Below are 20,209 nucleotides of genomic sequence, written 5' to 3'. Positions count from 1 at the left end.
CATATCCTAACGAAGATACCTGTAATGGATAAAACAACGCAATATATCATCGGGTATACATCGATCTCTGTGGCACTTCTAAGTTGGTCTATCTATGATTCGTTGTCCAAGTCATTTAACTATATAATGTTTATCATTGAATTCACAGATGGATTGAAGCTTGGTATATTTATAAATTCAATTGTGTTTACTTTCCTTGGTGTCAACAAGATACTCCAATTGGTGTTGTTTGGAACACTACGAATGATTGAGGTTGAGCATTTGTTGGAGAAGCTACCTATCTTTGCTATCAACTTATTCCTCAACCTAGCCACGGGCGATAACAACATCTTGCTAAATGTGTTGCTAATGGGGATTGCTATGACATTCAAGGTGGTCCACATCATCATGTTTGATCGTTTAGATCTTTTAAATCTCCAAATTTTTAATAAATTGAACGACGACGAATTTGGTGATCGAGTTGCATTGAAAGATGTCATCAAGTACTACCTAAGTCTGATTAACCTTTGGCTCAATTTATCACTTATAGTGGTTGATTTTGGCGTGGCAAAGTTTTTAGTTTACGATGTTTTCCAAGGAGTCAATTCCTTCACTTGTTTGCTATTTGGATTTCAATTTGCTGTTCAAGGGGTTGAAGCTTTGACAAATTTTGCCAAGTTGTTGTTGGGATTTTATGAAATTGTGTTTTATAAGGTCAAGAAGAACAATAGGGAGGCTGAGAGGGAAAGTGAGCTTGCAAGAGAAAGTGTTGAAGAAGCTGAAGTGGAAGGAAGCGACGCAGTGGAAAATAGAGACACTGAGGATGCAGAGGAAGTTGGCTTTGAAAACGATGATGATAGCGAGCTTGATTACGTTTGGGAGAACAAACCTTATTACGGCAAAGCCATAGACATTTCATCGGCATTGCTAACCGCGGTTTCTTATATTTGTTTTATTTATCTTTTGACAATACACTCGGGATTATCCTTGCCATTGTCTATGCTCCAAGGAACTTACTCGTCATTGAGGAAAGCATGGATCCAAATCTCACAACTTTTGTCACTTATTGAGTCTTCTAAGCGGTTAGATACACAATTGCTAAATGCCACGAAAGAGGATTTGGAACGATCCGATAACTCGTGCCTTATTTGTCTTGATGATATGTACTCTGTTGAAGAGTATCACAGGCTATTCAAAAAGCCCCAGGCACCAAGAAGAGTCCCCAAGAAGTTGCAATGTAACCACATTTTGCATTTGGGATGTTTGAAAGAATGGTTGGAGAGATCTGACAGCTGCCCATTATGCAGACGTAAAGTGTTTGGCCCTCAAGATGCCGGAGCAAGAGCACAGCAGCGTGCGGATGAGCAACAAGGAGGTAACGACCGCGCCCAGTTTGCCGATCAAGTGGACCAAAATCAGGTGGCACAGCCAGAACCGCAGCCAGTGCACAGACCAGAACCGCCACAACCAACACCAACTACAACGATACCCATACCCCAATCAATGGAACATCCGACAACCTCGCCATCCAATAACACTACTGCCAATATAACCGCTGTTGTGGACCGACAAACTGAAATATTGAGAACTGCGGCAGTTGCACACGCAACACCAACTGAGGGGAGCTCACGAGATATGACGATAAACAGCACTACATTGACTTCAACGCAACCGGCAACAACATCCTCATCGAATTTGAGTGCTGGCGAACTTAACTATCAAACGATCAATCTACCTTCGACGGCAGTTATACCACCAGACTGGGTTTTGTTACCATTGGAGCGCACGGAAGAGGAAGGAATTGATTACAAAGTGTGTTTATCAACAGACCGCAAAGCGGACTTGAGAATTCGCGAACGAGGCAGAAACAGAGACTTGAAAATCTACGAGTTGCCAAATGATAGTTGATGAGATGTTTGTACATAGTGAAATTCTATAATGCATTGCTTCTATTTGTCATCCTTTTTAAGCGTTTTTGTTATCTTTGTTACCTTTTTTGCCGTTTCTTATCCGTCTTTCGCTTCTTTTCCTTGCTATGCGGTTCTTTGCTAATCCTGATACCCAGACCATCGATTTTGCTTTTGCTTTTGCTCTTGTTCTTGCTTTTCTTTAGCTTCAATTCCTTCGTCAATATTGATTTTTTTTCCAGCTTGAGACGGCTCTGGTGTAATTCAAGACTATTTCTCCTAAAATCGAAGCTGCTTAAGATCGAATCCTCGATACTTTCGTCAGCATTGTCCATGGTTAGAGCTGTACTGTCGCTAGCATGGGCAACGGGATGCACAACGCTGGTATCATGTGTTGGTTTCAGCTCAAAGGGGTGTGCGGGCCCGGCGCCTGAATCGTTTGACAGTTCAACTTTCTCACCATTGGCTGTTGGTATTGTTGTTGTTTGATCTGTATCCGGTAGTATGACATCATCGTCAATTAGGGACCACTCTAAATCCCAATCATCCTCATTTCGTGTCTTCTCACCAACCAGAGCCGTTGACAACTCATCACTGGAACCTTCACCATTGGTTTCGGAGAGGTTGGGACTCGAATGAACTGACATGTATTCATCAAGCTTGGGCCACTCCAAGTCATATTTACCTTGCTGCGTATCAGCTGTGTTTTTAAACCCAGTCAAGGGTGCTTCGTCCGCAACAGTATCATCTCCATCGAATGTGCAATCAACAAGCTTATTGTCAAGACTAACTTCAACTTGACTTGGATCAATATCGGTGTCATTACCTTGGGGCCACTTTAAGTCATAGGTAGCATGGTTATCTTCTCTTTGAGAAGTCGAATAAGAATCATTCACCTGCTTCATCAGATTCGCCACCATATTATCATACGCGATTGCCGAATCTAAGCCATTGGAGTTTTCTCCCTTTAAGGAAGTCTCTTTGTGCACAGCTCGCTCGTTTTCCATTTCGTCAGGGTCCGACTCAATCAGTGCCCGGTCACCATCCAAGCCCAAATCCATGCCGTTGTTGATATCTTCACTGTCATGCTCATGATTGATGAGCAATGTGTCATTGCTATTGAGAAGAACACTATCATGTTGTGTTGGCGTTTCATTGTACAACGGTTTCATTTCAATTTCACGCGTGTCTTCTAACTCGCCGCTTGATTCTTTCTCCTCTTCCGAGTCTGAACTAATCTCGTCCCATTCATTGTTGTAATCAACCAAAGCGCCTGTTTTCTCTTCGACGGTAGTGTTCGCAAGCTGCTTTCCTGAATTTTCATCCTCTTGCTCATCCTCTTCAAAATCAGACTGAATCTGAGACCAATCATCGTCCATGTTATTGTCACCATTATCCTCATAGTGAGGGATGTGTTCACCTTTGTGAACACCGTTGACTTTATTTTGAAAAGAAGTGTCCAATTGCGGTACCATATCCTCCTTATCAGACTCGATATCACCCCAGTCATCGCCAGCGCCAACGTCACCGTCATCGTCATCTCCCTCAGGAATGATGTCCACGATGGCGTCCACAGCTGTTTCGAACTTACGGTTTCCAACCAGCTTCTCGGTCTCATACAACTTCTCAACAATCATCTGCCACTGCGATTTCAACTCAAGCACTGGTAATTCAAACTCAAACTCTTTACACTTTTTCACATTCGCCTCAATTTTTGACCAGTTTGAGTTGAGGTAGTTTAGACATTCTTTCATTGACCTATAAGTTGCTCCAGTTTCATTGAACTTGTCCAAATCGTGTTGCAAGGCAAAATGATTAACTGCGTCACAGCATTGACACAAGTAACATAATGCCACAATAAAATACAACACTCCTTCTTTATGATATGGCGGTTCCAAAATCAATTCCAAGATCTTATTCAAAATTTGCTCATATTCTTGTTGTACAAACAAGTGCCAAAGTGAATTGATTAGATACATGGGAGTAAGTGACCGCGTACCCGTTCTCCATGCCGGCGCTATAGAGGATCTATCACTTCTTTCAATGGAGATTGTATTTCTGTAGCTCACGGTGTAAAACGAGTTCAAATAGTTGAAGAATTTGGTTATTTTGATCTTCGCCGGCGTCGATTTGTGCTTTGTATCGAGATGAGTCAATATTTCTATTCCTAATGGCCAAACCTGTCGAATATCCACCATTGGGAATCTAATAATGATGCAGAATAGTCGATAGGAGATTTTCCAGTTTTGCCGTAGGATATTTGTATGCAACAATGTGTTGAGGTTGTTGAGGTGTTGATTAAGGATCGAATGAGTTGTTATTCCTCTTTGATCTGGCAAGATTTCCAACCCATTAGATTCTATAAGAAATTGGGTCTTTGTGAAAGTGTTTTGAGTATCAAATTCTTTTGTTAGCTGGTCTAATTTTGCCGTGGAGATGATATCGTACTCTTCATACGCCTCGTCGTCATCAAGGTTGTCGTCCATCTGCAAATCAAACTCGACATCGTTGTCGTTTAAATTATCAGGAACTTCTGTGTCTAGAAATTCATAAACTTCCAGGTTTAATCGATCATTTTCAAATTGCTGATCCTCGTATCGCTGCTTCTTTGTAGCCTTTGATTTCTTCTTCGCATTTTGTTTTGATTTCCTCTCCTCATAAGTGACAGACTTGTGCCACACCTCAAATGTCTCCTCCGGTTTCATCCTTCGATGGATGTGTTTATGAATCAATCGCAAAACAAATCTCTTTACCTCAGGATGTCGAAGTTTTCTTTTCTGCAAGGATGATGAAGTATCATAAATATTTTGAAATCTTTTTATTTCTACATATTTGGATATTAGTTGGGTTGTGTTGCGCCTGGTCCGTCGTAGTTTGTGATCGGTGTCTGTTATATCTTCAAATATCATAAATGGGAAATCACTGGTTGGATCAGTTGCTATATCATATTCATCTGAATTAGTGGTGGAATAGTGGTGAGTGGTGAACTGGTTGTATGTTTACAACTTTTTTTTTTTTTTTCTTCTTCTTCTCTCTTGTGATGAGATCAATGTGGTAACTTTTTGTGCAAGGAACTGTTGAAGAGTAACTGTGAGTTGATCGATATCATCTTTGTTATAGTTAATAGTTGTAATCATAGTTTAATTGATGTCTTGTGCTTCGAGTATATGTTGTAGAAAAGTAGCTTAATCTGCTTAATTAACTATGCCTAAACTATACCAAGTGAGGTCGAACTTCACTTCTATTTATAATCTTCAGCCTTCACAATCTCATATCGTTCATCTCAATCCGCTTCACTCTGATTGGCTAATCTCATAATTGATCAGTCTTTGTATTATCCTATCTCGGCTTTTCCACAACTCTCAATGCCCAATAGCATCCACTCTTTATTTCCGCACTCGGNTATAATCTTCAGCCTTCACAATCTCATATCGTTCATCTCAATCCGCTTCACTCTGATTGGCTAATCTCATAATTGATCAGTCTTTGTATTATCCTATCTCGGCTTTTCCACAACTCTCAATGCCCAATAGCATCCACTCTTTATTTCCGCACTCGGCATTTCACATACCTCAATATGCCATTGTACTTCATACAATGTCAACAGGAACAGCCTAATCACTACTTGAAAAAAACCAACCGCTTCATCAACTAGAGATGGCTTTCAAGGTGGGATTGAGGAGAAGGTAAGCCTTGCATACATACTTTGCAGAAAATTCGGTAATGCTCAAGATCTTAGTTTGTGCATTATGAAAGAAAGATGTTACAAGGGCGACTAGTGAGGGCCATTGCAAGAGCCTTTTCTAAGTAGCGAAAAGGATAGTGGATACACTGATAGGCCGCTCTAGGGATGATTCATTCTTATTCAGCTTACGCAGAAGCATGATTTGCTGAGAAAATAATGACTTGTGTATTGAACTGCAAAAAAAAAAAACTCCTCTTTCTTAGGCTCAGGGGGACAAACTTGCTTACAAAATCTTCCTCCTAATGAGGCGAATAGACGGTAGAGGAGAGTGAGATTGGCCAATGCGTTTCTTCTTCTCATACGCTAATGTCCCTCATCTTTTCAATGTTTTTTTTTTTTTTTTTTTTTTGCAGCCAAATTCTCGATTTTCAGGTCCTCTGCGACCAAAAGATTCTCCCTAATTTTTATTTTGCAGGGCGCTGCCATTTGGATATCGGGTCCGATCTCCGTTTGGATATACAGAGACAAAGAGGGAGAAAAAAAAAAAAAAAGGGAAGAGATGTTGCTCTGTTTCTGTTGTTTATTGTTTTTAGAATTTTCTGGAAATTTTTTTTTCTTCTTTTTTTCTTTTCCATTTCGCCATTGGCGCACGCACTTTACTTTACTTTACTCTATTTTACTTTACTTTATAATGGAATCAATTTTTCACGAAATTTTCAGTTACACCAACCAATCCATATCCACATCCATATCATCAGATCATCATGTTGAGAGCTAACAATAGACAATTACAACACGCCACAAAGACATTTGTACGTCATGCTTCCTACAACCAATTGCAATTTGGGATCGAAGGAAGAGCTGCATTGTTAAAGGGTGTCAATACCTTGGCTGACGCAGTTTCCGTGACCTTGGGACCAAAAGGTAGAAACGTCTTGATTGAGCAACAATTCGGAGCTCCAAAAATCACCAAGGATGGTGTCACTGTTGCCAAGTCAATCACTTTGCAAGACAAGTTTGAAAACTTGGGAGCTAAATTATTGCAAGAAGTTGCCTCAAAGACCAACGAAAGCGCTGGTGATGGTACTACTTCCGCTACTGTTTTGGGAAGATCAATCTTCACTGAATCAGTTAGAAATGTTGCCGCTGGATGTAACCCAATGGATTTGAGAAGAGGTTCACAAGCTGCGGTTGATGCCGTTGTTGAATTCTTGCAAAAGAACAAGAAGGAGATTACAACTGCTGAAGAAATTGCCCAAGTCGCCACCATCTCCGCTAATGGTGATAAGGCTATTGGTGACTTGATTGCGTCAGCCATGGAAAAAGTTGGAAAAGAAGGTGTTATAACCATTAAGGAAGGAAAGACTTTGGAAGATGAGTTGGAGGTAACTGAAGGTATGAAGTTTGATCGTGGGTACATTTCACCATATTTCATCACCAACACCAAAACAGGAAAAGTTGAATTTGAAAACCCATTGGTTTTGTTATCGGAAAAGAAGATTTCAAGTATACAGGACATCTTGCCATCTTTGGAACTCTCCAACCAAACTAGAAGACCTTTGTTGATTATTGCCGAGGACATTGATGGAGAAGCTTTGGCCGCTTGTATCTTGAACAAATTGAGAGGTCAAGTCCAAGTCTGTGCTGTTAAAGCCCCAGGATTTGGTGACAATAGGAAAAACACATTGGGCGATATTGCCATCCTCACTGGTGGTACTGTCTTCACCGAGGAATTGGACATCAAGCCAGAAAATGCAACCATTGACTTGCTCGGTAAGGCTGGTTCTATCACTGTTACTAAGGAGGACACTGTTGTTCTCAATGGCGAAGGTGCCAAAGAAAACATTGAACAAAGAGTGGAACAAATCAAATCTGTCATTGCTGATGCACAAACTACCGAGTATGAGAAAGAAAAATTACAAGAGCGTTTGGCCAAATTGTCTGGTGGTGTCGCCGTTATTAGAGTTGGTGGTTCTTCTGAGGTTGAAGTTGGTGAGAAGAAAGATAGATACGATGATGCTCTCAACGCTACTAGAGCTGCTGTCGAAGAGGGTATCTTGCCAGGTGGAGGTACCGCATTAATCAAAGCAGTTCCAGTATTGGAAGATTTAAAATCCAAGAGTCAAGTATTTGATCAAAAATTGGGAATCCAAATTATCCAAAGAGCAATCACCCAACCATGCAAACAAATCATGGACAACAGTGGTGTCCAATCAGAAGTTATCGTTTCTAAAGTTGAAGAAAATTCTGACTTCACCTGGGGTTACAATGCCGCCACAAATGAATACGGTAACTTGATTCAGCAAGGTATTATTGATCCATTCAGAGTTGTCAAGAGTGGATTAACCGACGCTGTTGGTGTTGCATCTCTTTTGGCCACTACCGAATGTGTTATTGCCAATGCTGGAAAGGACGAAGTACCTGCTGCTGGAGGAGCTCCACCAATGTTTTGAGTATGTGCACACAATACAATGAATAACAATTTTTTCCTGTCTATAGTATAATACAAAATAAGTTCAAAAAACTGTATAAAAGAGATGAAACTATTAGTTGTAATGCTCTATTGCTTTAATAATCTACCTATTATGTATCATTCGCCTAATCATATTTGAATTCTCCAAATCTTCCTCCGCAGAGCTTTTGTTGTCTGAGGTCGAATTTGCACCAGCAGTTCCATCCACAACCTGTAGTAGAGCCCCAGACGCGCCACCGCCACTAGTAGCACCACCTTCGTCCAACTTCCTTGCTTCATCCATCAATGGCCTAATGCACAACCAGCCAGTTTCAGTTCTAAAATGACGTGCCAACGCATCACTCCTAGCAAACTTTTTACCACACCCCCATTTCGTAACACCATCTTTCAAGTACCCCTCACACCTAAAATTTCTAGCTCCTTTATGCAACTGTTCGTGTCTTTTCCTATCATGTGATCGACAAAAGCGTTTACTACAATGAGCACAAGCGTATGGTTTTTCATTTGAATGTGACCGCATGTGTGATTTCAAATTGTATGGTTTTTGGAAAACTTTGTCGCATGCTGGACATGGGTACGATTCCTCTTCTTCTGCCGGAATTGTGGGCATTGCTGAAGAAGAAGAAGACGACGATGACAGTAGTGCATGGCTTTCGTTTCTTTTTCTCCTTTTGCGTTTGAGTGATGGCGATATTGTGTAGGATACGAGTGAAGAGTAGTCGATCTTGTCTTCTGATACGGGAGCGGGTAGAACAGAGCTCAGCTGTTGCTGTTGTTGCTGTTGTAGTTGTTGATAATGATGCAGCGTGTATGCGTGGTTTGCGTGGTTTGCGTGGATTGAGTGGTTTACTTGCGGCAAGGAGTTGCTATAATGAGACGAAGAGGCAGAAGAAGTCGATGAACCTGTAGTTGGACACGATGTACTTTTATCCGGCAAGGACACAGGACTTAGCGGGAATCGTTGCTGTGGAGCATTTGTATATTTTCCATAGTAGTTGGCACTTGGAGTATAGTTAGGAATGGTAATATATGGCTGTCCTGTCGTGTAGTCCTGTTGTGTAAAGTATGGGTACCCCATATTTTGAGCTGGTATGGTGGCATGAGAGTATGCCATTTCTTGTTGAACTTGTTGTATAGTTTGTGCTTGCAAGACATTTATTGAAGGTAGTTGCTGTTGTTGCTTTGTGTGCTGTGGCGCTTGCCAGTAACTATTGGATTGTGGTTGATTATATGGTTGTGATTGCAAATATGGTTTGTATTCAGGAATGAAATTGTAGTTTGTACCAGCTAGATATGGAGCAGATTCTGTTGTGCTGGGAATAGGAGTGTTATCAGTGCATCCGTTTCTGGCTCCAGTATCTTGAGAGTAATGTGATGTCATGGTTGTATGAGGTAAATGAAGGTTATCCATAGCGCCCGTTTGTTGTTCAAAAAGGGTCATAATCTAGTAACTGTATCGCTAACCACTGTGTTACTGAGTGTGTACCTGTATGATAAGTCTTGGCAAAGCACAAAGATGGTGGATTTATGCTGCAATAAGGTTGTGCTTGTTTGAATAGTCTGTGTAACCCAAGCTGGTTTTCCATATACCGACGGCAATTGATAAAATCGTACAAGAAAAACCCTAAAACTGTGAAAAAGAGAGGGAAATTGAAATTATATTTATAAACAGTGTGCCTCTATATCTGAATGTGGGTTCTTAAAGGACTTTGTGCCGGTTTGTTTTTTTTTGATAATTAACAACAAGTGATTATACTCTTCTGTGTACAAAAAAAATCGGAGGTATGCATTGCTCCGGTGAATAAAGTAGAAAATAAAAAAAATATATAAAAAAGAAAAAAAATAAAAAATTAAATAATAACCTAAAAAAGTAGTTACAAAATAAGATTGATAATTAAAAGAAAAGTAGTGTAAAGTAGCTAAAAGCATACAAACTACACGACTCTACAGCTAATCCTTATACGAATGTAATTACTTCTTCTGCTACAATACAGAGAGGCACAAAGCATGCAAAATTGTCCGAGAAAGAGACAAAAGTTACAAAAGGTGAGCAGATTTTAGACTTACATACACCGCATATGCAGGACTTGTACACTATGGTGGGAGTACTCAAACAATTCACAGATTACACAAGTATAAAAATCCACACAGTACAACTAGACAATAACATAGAAATCGCCAAGAAAAAAATTTCGTGATCCATTTCGAAAAACCCAGTACTCCCCGTACGTATAAACAATAATTCCGGTGATTGGATTTTGATCAAAGTCTTTCTTAGTGTCCGCAATGCAAGGCTTGATGAAGATTGAGAAAAAAAAAAAAAAACAAAAAAGGAAAATTGAAGAAGAACCCTAGAAGATGGTTGAGGCTCGCTAAGAGGAAGGGATGCAAGTTTCTAGCTGAGTTAATATTACTTTTGCCGCATAGCCCCGTTGCTGTTTTACCATTTTACGATATTTTTGTAGGTAAGAGACTCTGTATTTTTTTTTTTTTTTTCATTTTCTATTTTTATTGCAAGTGCATTTGATTTTTTTCGTCTTTTGCTTTTTGATTTATGAATGACAGTAGGTATACCCTAGGAACTGAAAGACTCAATACAAGAGAGAATAGGCACGCACAATTGTTGTCCCGATTGCAGCTTCTACTGGAAACTTGTAGAGAACTTGACATTCTTTTACTAGAATTTGTATTCATTTACGAGCATATGTGAAATTTATTGTTGTGTATTTTTTTTTCCGGTAACAATAGTCGCGGTCAACTGCTTATCTCAACCAATCAAATTCCGCACAAGCTGCATCCTCAGCACTAAACTTATTGTTGCTATATGATTCATGACGACCAAATTGTGAATACTATACACTGCACTACTGTTAAATTGTTCAAACACTATTGCATTACGTTTCACCTACAGTGATTCAGTTATTCGATTTACTTGGTTAACCATTATACGTACGTTTGTATGTAACTACTAACTACCTCTCGTGCATAATACTCGTAGTACTGAGCCAAAAGAAAATAAAAAATAAAAAATAAAAAATAAAAAATAAAAAATATAAATTATAATAATTTCCTGAAAGGGTTGTATATTATTATAGTTGTTATTATTATTTATGCTGTGTGCGCGTATGTTTTTTAAACACCGGATTTCTTGGCAAACTAGGCTTAGTATACAGAAAGCCACCAATTCCTCTTTGTTCAATTCCCACTTCAAACACCGAAAGCAAAAGCCTTGCCATCATACCCCGCAAGAGGCTGAGCTAAGAAAAGGATGCATCGGCCAGATTGACAGTGGTCTAGAATATTTACGGGGGCGAAGCCATTTACATGAAATATCTTTAAAAAAATTACACATAATATTTGTTGGATTTCAGTGTTGGAGCATGTGTGTGTGTGTGAGAAAGTTAGTGAATTCTTTTTTTTTTTGTCCTTCAGTTTGTGTCGTTTCATATCTTTTTTTTTTTTTCTCTTCTTTTACGGTATCTTCTTCATCACACACACACACACATACAGTGAATTTTCAGAAATAAGTTACGGAGACCAGTACTAAACTTTTTGACAACTTATCTTCGCTATAGGTGTATTTCTCACGTGTGCTATTCAGGTAAAACCATTCAGAGGACATCTCTAAGGGCTCGTTACTATCGTGACATATTGGGGCTTACACGTCTTGTATGACTAAAAAAAAAAAGAAAGAATGGACTCAATTTAGGGTATGATGCAATGCATTTTTTTTTTTTGTTACGTTTTCCTTTAATCTCTTTTGTTTTTGTTTTTCAACAATATGAACCGGATCGAGAGTACACAAAACTCACTCTGTGAATTTATTCTGTGCAATCTCTCGGATCGAGGCCAGTGGCAGTCGCAACGCTTTTCTTTGTTATACCCTGTTTCGGCTAAGCCAGTATTTGAAAAGTAGGTCCAAGCTGACATGAAGGCTGAGGGTGCTTCGAAACAGAGACTGTGCTCATGAGCGCGGGAGCGGCAAATGTCAGCACACCGTAACTCACCCCGACTTACCGGTTATGAACCCTACTCCTTTTTTTTTTGTACACTTCTCACATACTCAACCACTAAGCGCGTTCGTATTAGTTTATACTTTTCGTCTGGGTTTATATGAATGACATCATCGCTGAGAGCACTTTCGGATACTTTTTTTTTTATTGACAATAGATATGAATTGTTACAGCAGTGGCGAACTAAGTAGAAACCCTTGTTTAGCTTTTTCTAGTGAGGAAGAAGAAAACCAGAGGCTAACGGAATGTGCGCATGTGTCAAATTGTTGGCTTACATTTGTGATTGCTTGAAAGAGCTGGGAAATGACCGGAACTAGAAAAAGGTTAATCAAATACGAATTCTTGGATGTCGCTAGTGCCGTATGCCAATCGAGGTGTAAATGCTCCTGTCTTTCTATACGCCATCCGATAAAAATCTGTTTCTAATACTTATCGCTAAAATCATCGGGTTTAACTTTCCGCTGAGTGCAAATAAAAACAACCTCCATTTGGAAACGTTTTTAAAGAACAATGCCATCAATTAAAATTGTCTTTTTCGGACATTACAATCTCGTGGATAAGATTTAAAACCGAAACTTATAAACCCCGAGTGTAGTCAAACAGCTCTCGAGACTGTGAAGTGCCAATTTCACAAAAAAAAATAAAACTATAGGGGCTTGCACGTGCCGAAATATCATTGCATATATTTCATTGTAGTAAGAAATCCCTGCAATGATACTCTCCTCCGAGTCAAGAGTTATATAGCTACAATTTTTTTTTTGTTTCAAAGTTGAACTTTATAGTTGAGTTGATACATGCTGCAAATGCACAGCAAGCCTTAGCCAAGAGCTCTCGCCGGTCCGTAAGTTACCGCACACCTACCATTGCTATATCTTCTACATGAACCCCTTCTCCTCCCCATTTCAACGGATTTGAGTCCCTACTATGACCTTGGCGTACACTAAACTTCACCACATACCTTCATTATCAAGTTTGAGTTCAATGCCTTTTTTTATTTTTTTTTTTTTCCTTCACCTTCCTTCGCAGTCATTGTCAAGTCCACTTGCGGTAATTTTTTTTGCAACATAAAAAATATAAAACTTTTCCTTTTCTTTATTCACTTAAAGAGCGCAAAACGTAATGCTTTCAAATTACGAATATCCAATTTAGGATTTTCCAAAGTGATGGATTGTTTCAGAATTTGACCTCCTTTAGACTACAGAATAGCTTCCCTGGCAACGAGCCAACCCTTTAATCTGAAACATGAGATAATTTTTAACACGACATATAAACTGATGCAGTTTCCCCGCCCCCCAATTCAGTTTCTATTCCATATCGACATTTTCTTCTTTTCAAGTTCCAGAAACTATCCTCTTCTTCCACTCCCCGTCCCCTACAGTTAAAGCATGGATCAAATAGTTTCCAACATAAGCTCAGGCGACATCCTCGTCACATACACTGTTCCTAATGAGGAAGACGGCACGTATCAAGTCCCATTCAGTGCCATTGATGGCTTCCACAATTCCAAAATGGAAAATGGGATTATCCTTGGTGCCACGATTGGTGCTTCATCCATGTTGTTAATCATGTTGGCCGGTATTTGGTTTAAAAATTTCCACAAGTTGAAGAGATCATTACTTTTCAATTTGAATTTTGCAATCTTGTTGATGCTCATCATGAGATCAGCATGTTATATCAACTACTTGATGAATGGCTTGTCAAGTATCAGTTTCTTTTTTACTGGTGTTGTTAATGGCGCTTCATTTCTGAGTTCAGATGCTGCCAATACATTCAAGGTTATCTTGGTTGCACTTATTGAATTTTCATTGACATATCAGATCTATGTCATGTTCAAAACACCTACATTCAAGATTTGGGGTGTGATTGCTTCATTGTTAGCTGGCGCATTGGGGTTGGCCACGATTGCTACTCAAATCTACACAACTGTGATGTCACATATAAACTTTGTCAACGGTACAACTGGATCACCGCTGCAAATCACCACAGCATGGATGGACATGCCAACCATTCTTTTTTCAGTCAGCGTCAATGTTCTTTCATTGTTTTTGATGTTGAAATTGGGATTGGCAATTAGAACCAGAAGGTACTTGGGATTGAAGCAGTTTGATGCGTTCCATATCTTATTCATCATGTCGACTCAAACAATGATTATCCCATCGATTATTCTTTTTGTTCACTACTTTGACAAGGACGACTCGCATACAACTTTAGTCAATATTTCACTTCTCTTGGTGGTTATCTCATTGCCATTGAGTTCATTGTGGGCCCAAACAGCAAACAACGTGAGACGTATCGATACATCACCAAGTATGTCCTTCATCTCAAGAGAGTCATCCAATAGAAGCGGCAAAGAGACTTTGCATAGTGGAGTGAGAATATCAAAGTTCAACACGTCAAATACAGTCAATTCCACACCGGGAACGTTGAAAGATGATTCATCGTTCATATTGGACAGATCTGTCGCTGTGCAAGATAAAGTTGATACTGGATTACCCAAGGACTTGGAAAAGTTTTTAAACAATGGTTTCAATGAAGGTGATGACGGGATGATTGCTAGGGAGATTACAATGTTGAAGACGCATAATACCAATCAATAGCTTAGGAAGTGTACATGATTTCGTTAGCGCTGTTTTCTCTTATTTTTTTTTTTTGGGGGGGGGGGGGTTTATCTACGTTGAAGATATTTTAAATTGCTTGCAAATCTCATCTCTCTCTCTCTCTCTCTCTCTCTCCCTCTCTCTCTCTCTCTCTCTGAGTATACTTGGAAGTACAGCAACATCACACAATCGACATGGTTGCTGAACCAGTCCAGGCAACTGTTCAAGTCCTAAATAGAGTGATCAATGACACTAGTGCTTTTATCAACAAACAGCTGGAGAAGCTCCAAAACTCAGATCTGTTGAGCAAAATTTTTCATCACGAATCTGGCTTGGATGTACCGCCACCGCCTTCACCCCCACCATCACACATTGAGTCACTTTTCAATCGTGCTACGGATAATATCACCAGAAACAAGGTCGCTTATTTATCGGTGATAGGGGTGGGGCTTGGGTATGCCTGGTATCATGTTCAAAATAAACTTCAAAAACATAGTCTTGAACGAGTCAATCGGAGAGTACCGAAACTACCCAATGGTGCACGAACAGATGCAGTGTTTATATTTGGGTCCTTTACAGATCACCTTACGAGACTCCTCGCGTACGATTTAGAAAAGAGGGGATTTACAGTCTTTTGCGCCATCTTGGATTCCACTGATGTGCAATACATCAAATCAAATAAGGTTAGCGAGGAGATCAGATTCGTGGACTTCACTATACAATCCATCGAGAATGCCGTTAGTGAGCTCAATGACATTTTGAAAACTGCAGTCGTGCCATTTTCTGGCGCCGAGCCGCATTTTCTTTGTCTTCAATCAATCATTTTTGCACCTAGTTGGCATTTTCCCGTGGGTCCAATAGAAAATACTAGTATTGGTACTTGGAAGAAACTAACTACCCGTATTCTGATGGTTATGGAAGTACTCACCAGTGGGTTGTTGCATATTGCAAGAAACCAGAGTTCCAAATTTATTCTATTAAATAGTAGTATTGGTTCATTGGATCTTCCATATCATGCACCGGAATCTATATTCCAAAATACACTTGGTCATTTGTTTACAATTTTAGATCGTGAGTTGCAACAATATGGGATGTCAGCTACTCAGATCATAGTGGGTAATCTCAGAGTTTCGAATCAGAAAATCAACTCGGTTACTAGAGTAGAGAGCTTGGTCAACACCGAGACAAGAGCGTGGACGTCCGAAATGAGAGACTTGTATGGTTCAGATTTTGCAAAAATCCAACTTAAAAGTAGCACAATAAGGGGAAGTGGTGGCGACGGCACCCCAATTAAAGATTTGTTTCATTTGATATTTGACGTCATATATGCCAAGCACAGTACACCGGTAGAATTCTGTGGCAAAGGCGCTCGGTTGTATTATTGGCTTGCAAAAGTATTGCCGTCATCTTGGCTTCGATGGTATTGCAAGTGGTAAAAGCATGCAACAGTGTGAATTTATATACCCAGATAAATCGAGCATCATGGAGAAGCTTCATCAGACTTCGGAAACACCTGGGTGTTTTTTTGTTGATTCCCAATAGAAGTGTGCCTTGGGCTCATAGGCGCATTGTGATTTGCTCTTGAGTTCTTGTAACTTAAAACTGTTTTTTCATGATTGATGATTTACAACTGGAGAGGATCTGCAAATTGAGTGAGCTTTCTGATCAAGTTTGAGCTTTGATCAGTTATAGTCATCTGAGAGAAATTGGCAAGGAATCAAATGGAGTGTTGGAGCGTCTCTCCACTAGGGGACCTGGGGTGGGTTAAAACTTTCGTGGTATGCTTCAGTGGTGGTTATCTTTGTTGAAACTTTTTAATATGTGTGTTAAACGTTGTGTGAAAATCTTGATCATTGTAGAAGTTTGTTTCTCTGAACAACGCAAATGCTTTTGTTGAAGTCCAGTGTACGTCATTGTTCTCCTTGGCAAAAGAAGTGTGTGTCTACGAGGGTGCAGCAAGTGGGTCCCGGTAGTGGTATTCCCACAGTTTGGTTTGCACCCCTCTTGCTCGCCACAAGTGTTACGCGCGAATCTAGAACACGGAACAAAAGTTTCCCAAAGAGCACAAAAAGTGTACAAAAGAACAATAGAAGAAGAAGAAATAAATTTAGGATGCGTTGCAGCAATTTTAGTTCTTTACCAAAGGACTTTCTTATGGCGTTCATCATCTTCTTCGTCATCTTCTTCTTGTTGTTGTTGTTGTTGTTGCTCTACAGTTCAAATTACCTTCGGTGCATGACGTAAACTATTGATAACTCTGTTTTTCTCTTTCTCCCATTACCTTCTATTTCCGTTATTGTCTCATGCACTCTTTGTTTAAGCGAGGTTTACTCGTTTTAAAACACACTTTGGTTATCTCCGAATTGCGGTAATAAAACAAAATACAAAAAAATTTAACTTTCGCATAATTACATATTTGTATATATTATGCGTCATCATCTCGCAATTTAAACAAATTCCCATCTCTTTAATTCCTTGACAAGCTTCTCATCCATGGTCTTTCACAGTATCTTTTCCTTGTTGAAATGTTGAACCTGATATGGCCCAAGGTTAAAAATCTCAGACCAAGGAGAAATGCATCGACTCAGCAGAGCGAGGGCAATACATCCCCACATGCGAGTAGTACCATAAATAGCCAGAGGCTAACGAGATCACCGTCGCCCCCACCGCCTAATAGAAAGAATTTTCTAACAACACTACGAAAACAAGCCCACTCCAGGAGCTCTTCGGTAACTTTCCCCGATGGAACTGTTCCCGAAGAGTACGGACTACCGCCAATTGATAAAGCCACCGATGTTGATTCTTTGCAAAGGTTTGAGGTGATACGATACTTGGAAGCATTCAATGTATCTCATACTGATAAGCTAAAAGAGCACGAGTTACGAAGAGTTTTAAAAGAGACGCTAAGTGTATCCATATAGACTTTAATACGTATATGTGACGCTAGTTTCATGGGTGGTCATTCAATAAACGTTAATTCTTTAGTACATTTGGAGCAAAACTTTTACAGCCTCCTAACGCAATGCTTGGTAGTAGTTGGTGTCAGTGTTTTGCCACACTTTTCGAGATACACCGTAGTAAGATCCTGCCATTTATTATCTCGTGATATTACAATCTCCAAACCTTACGCATCTGTAAAACCATCTGCCATTAGAATACCTGACTGAGGCCGTGACATTATTAACTCCCAACCAGAAACGACACGCTCACACCTGAACAGGATTAAAAGAAAAAGGTAGGGGTAAGGTCACGTGATTCCACATGAAACAGATTTCTAACCCACACACGCACAAACACATACACACACAAACACATACACACACACAAACACACACAAATACACACACATACACACACAAATTTGATGCACTTCCCACATAGTGACTATGTTGTGAGCTGGTGAGTTCGCTGTATTGCTAAAGGAAATTTATAGACCCAATCAAGAGGGAAGCAAGTGTATATACGGGTGTGCATGGAGAGTTTGCCTGTATGTATCCTGTCGCGTGCAGAAAATACAGCATAGAGACAGAAACAGAGAGAAACAGAGAGATAAAAAAGAATAAATTCTAAATATTGAAACTCAGACGAAACGAAAATGAAGAAAAGAAAAAAAAAAATAAAAATTGGGAGATAGTGAGAGAGAGAGAGAGAGACCAAAAAAACAAAAGATAGGTGAAGAGAAAGATACCCATATATTCAATCAATTACATCCTCCCCAATTCTACCCTGCTCAGAAGTACACCAACCTGTTACTTACCTCCGTCGCATAGCTATTATCATAGTTTTCCAAAGTCATCTGTTTTTACTCACCACATCGTACTTGTTATTGCTGTTTTTGTTTTTTTTTACCACTTTTTTGCTTATTTTTTTACACGTAAATGCCACCACACTCTTGAATGTCTTTCCCATCGAAAACCATACACAGAGTCATCAGGGCCCTATTTGCAACCTTATATCTAGTATGGGTTATCCTTACCATCCCACTTGCTTTTGATGTTGGTGGAGTTAATTGTGGATTAGCATTTTCATTGACATTACTAGTCACATACTTTGTACTCACAACTATCCAACTACTAGCACGGCAGACTAGATATTTCAAATGGGTTTCCCTTGTTTATTATGGCCAACATTTCCTTATTCCTAGTTTATTAACTTATTTTCTCAGTTATTATAGTAACAAAAATGGTACCAACATTGAGTCCAAGTTTAATCCAGTATTGGTATGGAAGTTTCTTTTGATTAATGCTACACCAATAATCACGATATTGGAAGGGTTTTGCTCGTTGTTGTTGATTCAGGCCGTGGGTCAAACTGTCAACTGGTTAACTTTATACAAGTCCGACTCGTGGTTGATTATTTCTTTGATTGGAAGTGCCGTGGTTGACACTGGTGCATTTTACTGCTTGTACAGGATTTATGTTCTTCCCATCACAATTGCCATACTGGAGTCATCGCTATTGGGCTCGTTATTGACATTGACATTTGGCTTGTGCTTATTTGGAATTGTTAGTGGTAAGGGATCAATGATTGAATCATCATTGTTGTTTGCATACATCGTCAGATGTATATATGAAACATTCCCCTTCTTGTCGGAAAGTGCTTCTCAAGCTTTGACAAATTTGTTGTCACTGGCTTCGCAAAATGTCCGTAACGAAATACCCAAAATCCCTCCGTCGATTATGAATCCAATCTCGGAACTTGTCCCCTTTTTAACAAAGACTTTCCCGCTTTCGTTCAAGGGGGTATGGGAATACTTGGTTGAAGCTTCGCAGAAGTTGCCCTTGTCATTGTTGCTCAATTTGGCTTATCGCATAGGCGTCTTTTACGCAGCAACCAAAATCATCCCATCATTGTACAAATCTGCTTCTTATCCATCAACAACACCATTGCAGCAAAGATCAAGACAATCTTCCAGCACGCGTTTATCTTCTTTAAGCTCAGGTGAACGTGCCCCTTTGAAATCAAGAAAATCATTCCATCTCAAACCTCCACATCACCAACCACCCTCAGCGATTATACGGCTCATTTATGCCTATTCCCCATGTTTGATAATTGCTGTTTACACACATTTAATGTTGTCATACATTGGAGAGTTGGGTGTTGAATTACAAGTGTGGCCCTTGTACGGAAGTTCCGGTACGAAAATAGTGGTTCATCCGTGGAAATTTTGGAACTGGGTCAATATGGGAACAACATTGATTCTTTATGTTGCAGAACTACTGAATAATGAGAGCTCATCGGGCGGCGGCAACAGCTTAACAAGTCATTGGAAGATAGAGTAGTTACAAGAAAAGTCCTCTATGCAATTCTTTCATATATTAATGTACATACACATCCAATTGAAATACATCTCAAACTCGGAAATTTGTCCCCATTCTCTTTAAACTATTCGTATCAGAAATATTTGCAAATCTCTTCACCTTCAATCAACTTGTCATCTTTCCAGACAATGAAAATTAAAGTAAATGCTCAGAGCTTGACTCTATGTTTGCTTGGATGTTTCATCATATTGAAGAGATCTGAGAATTTCTCCACAGACATGGGAACCATTTCTT

General features: G+C 39.6%; 7 protein-coding genes across 7 annotated transcripts; 5 read left to right on the top strand and 2 right to left on the bottom strand. All coding sequences in view use genetic code 12, as the record gives it.

Moving 5' to 3' along the window:
* Positions 1-24: 24 nt before the first annotated feature.
* Positions 25-1,887, top strand: KGF57_005397 (E3 ubiquitin-protein ligase; the record flags this gene model as incomplete). The annotated part of the gene is made up of 1 exon (XM_051755009.1): positions 25-1,887. The coding sequence occupies one exon, from the start codon at positions 25-27 to the stop codon at positions 1,885-1,887; it is 1,863 nt and encodes a 620-aa protein (XP_051606162.1).
* A 79-nt stretch (positions 1,888-1,966) lies between these two features.
* Positions 1,967-4,795, bottom strand: RRN11 (Rrn11p; the record flags this gene model as incomplete). Its single annotated transcript, XM_051755008.1, has 1 exon — positions 1,967-4,795. The coding sequence occupies one exon, from the start codon at positions 4,793-4,795 to the stop codon at positions 1,967-1,969; it is 2,829 nt and encodes a 942-aa protein (XP_051606161.1).
* Positions 4,796-6,335: 1,540 nt separating this feature from the next.
* Positions 6,336-8,024, top strand: HSP60 (chaperone ATPase; the record flags this gene model as incomplete). Its single annotated transcript, XM_051755007.1, has 1 exon — positions 6,336-8,024. One exon carries the CDS (start codon positions 6,336-6,338, stop codon positions 8,022-8,024), a length of 1,689 nt encoding a protein of 562 aa, XP_051606160.1.
* Positions 8,025-8,147: 123 nt separating this feature from the next.
* On the bottom strand, positions 8,148-9,425 carry CRZ2 (Crz2p; the record flags this gene model as incomplete). Its single annotated transcript, XM_051755006.1, has 1 exon — positions 8,148-9,425. The coding sequence occupies one exon, from the start codon at positions 9,423-9,425 to the stop codon at positions 8,148-8,150; it is 1,278 nt and encodes a 425-aa protein (XP_051606159.1).
* A 4,017-nt stretch (positions 9,426-13,442) lies between these two features.
* On the top strand, positions 13,443-14,654 carry STE2 (alpha-factor pheromone receptor; the record flags this gene model as incomplete). The annotated part of the gene is made up of 1 exon (XM_051755005.1): positions 13,443-14,654. The coding sequence occupies one exon, from the start codon at positions 13,443-13,445 to the stop codon at positions 14,652-14,654; it is 1,212 nt and encodes a 403-aa protein (XP_051606158.1).
* Positions 14,655-14,848: 194 nt separating this feature from the next.
* Positions 14,849-17,575, top strand: KGF57_005392 (uncharacterized protein; the record flags this gene model as incomplete). Its single annotated transcript, XM_051755004.1, has 2 exons — positions 14,849-16,029; positions 17,332-17,575. The coding sequence occupies 2 exons, from the start codon at positions 14,849-14,851 to the stop codon at positions 17,573-17,575; spliced, it is 1,425 nt and encodes a 474-aa protein (XP_051606157.1).
* Positions 17,576-18,550: 975 nt separating this feature from the next.
* KGF57_005391 (uncharacterized protein) lies at positions 18,551-19,936 on the top strand (the record flags this gene model as incomplete). Its single annotated transcript, XM_051755003.1, has 1 exon — positions 18,551-19,936. The coding sequence occupies one exon, from the start codon at positions 18,551-18,553 to the stop codon at positions 19,934-19,936; it is 1,386 nt and encodes a 461-aa protein (XP_051606156.1).
* Positions 19,937-20,209: the final 273 nt, after the last annotated feature.

This window comes from Candida theae (assembly GCF_024610275.1).
Source record: "Candida theae strain CBS 12239 chromosome Unknown scaffold28, whole genome shotgun sequence".
NCBI classification, from domain to species: Eukaryota; Fungi; Ascomycota; class Pichiomycetes; order Serinales; family Debaryomycetaceae; genus Lodderomyces; species Lodderomyces theae.
Note: the sequence above shows the minus strand (reverse complement) of the source record. Positions and strands in the feature narration are given on the sequence as shown.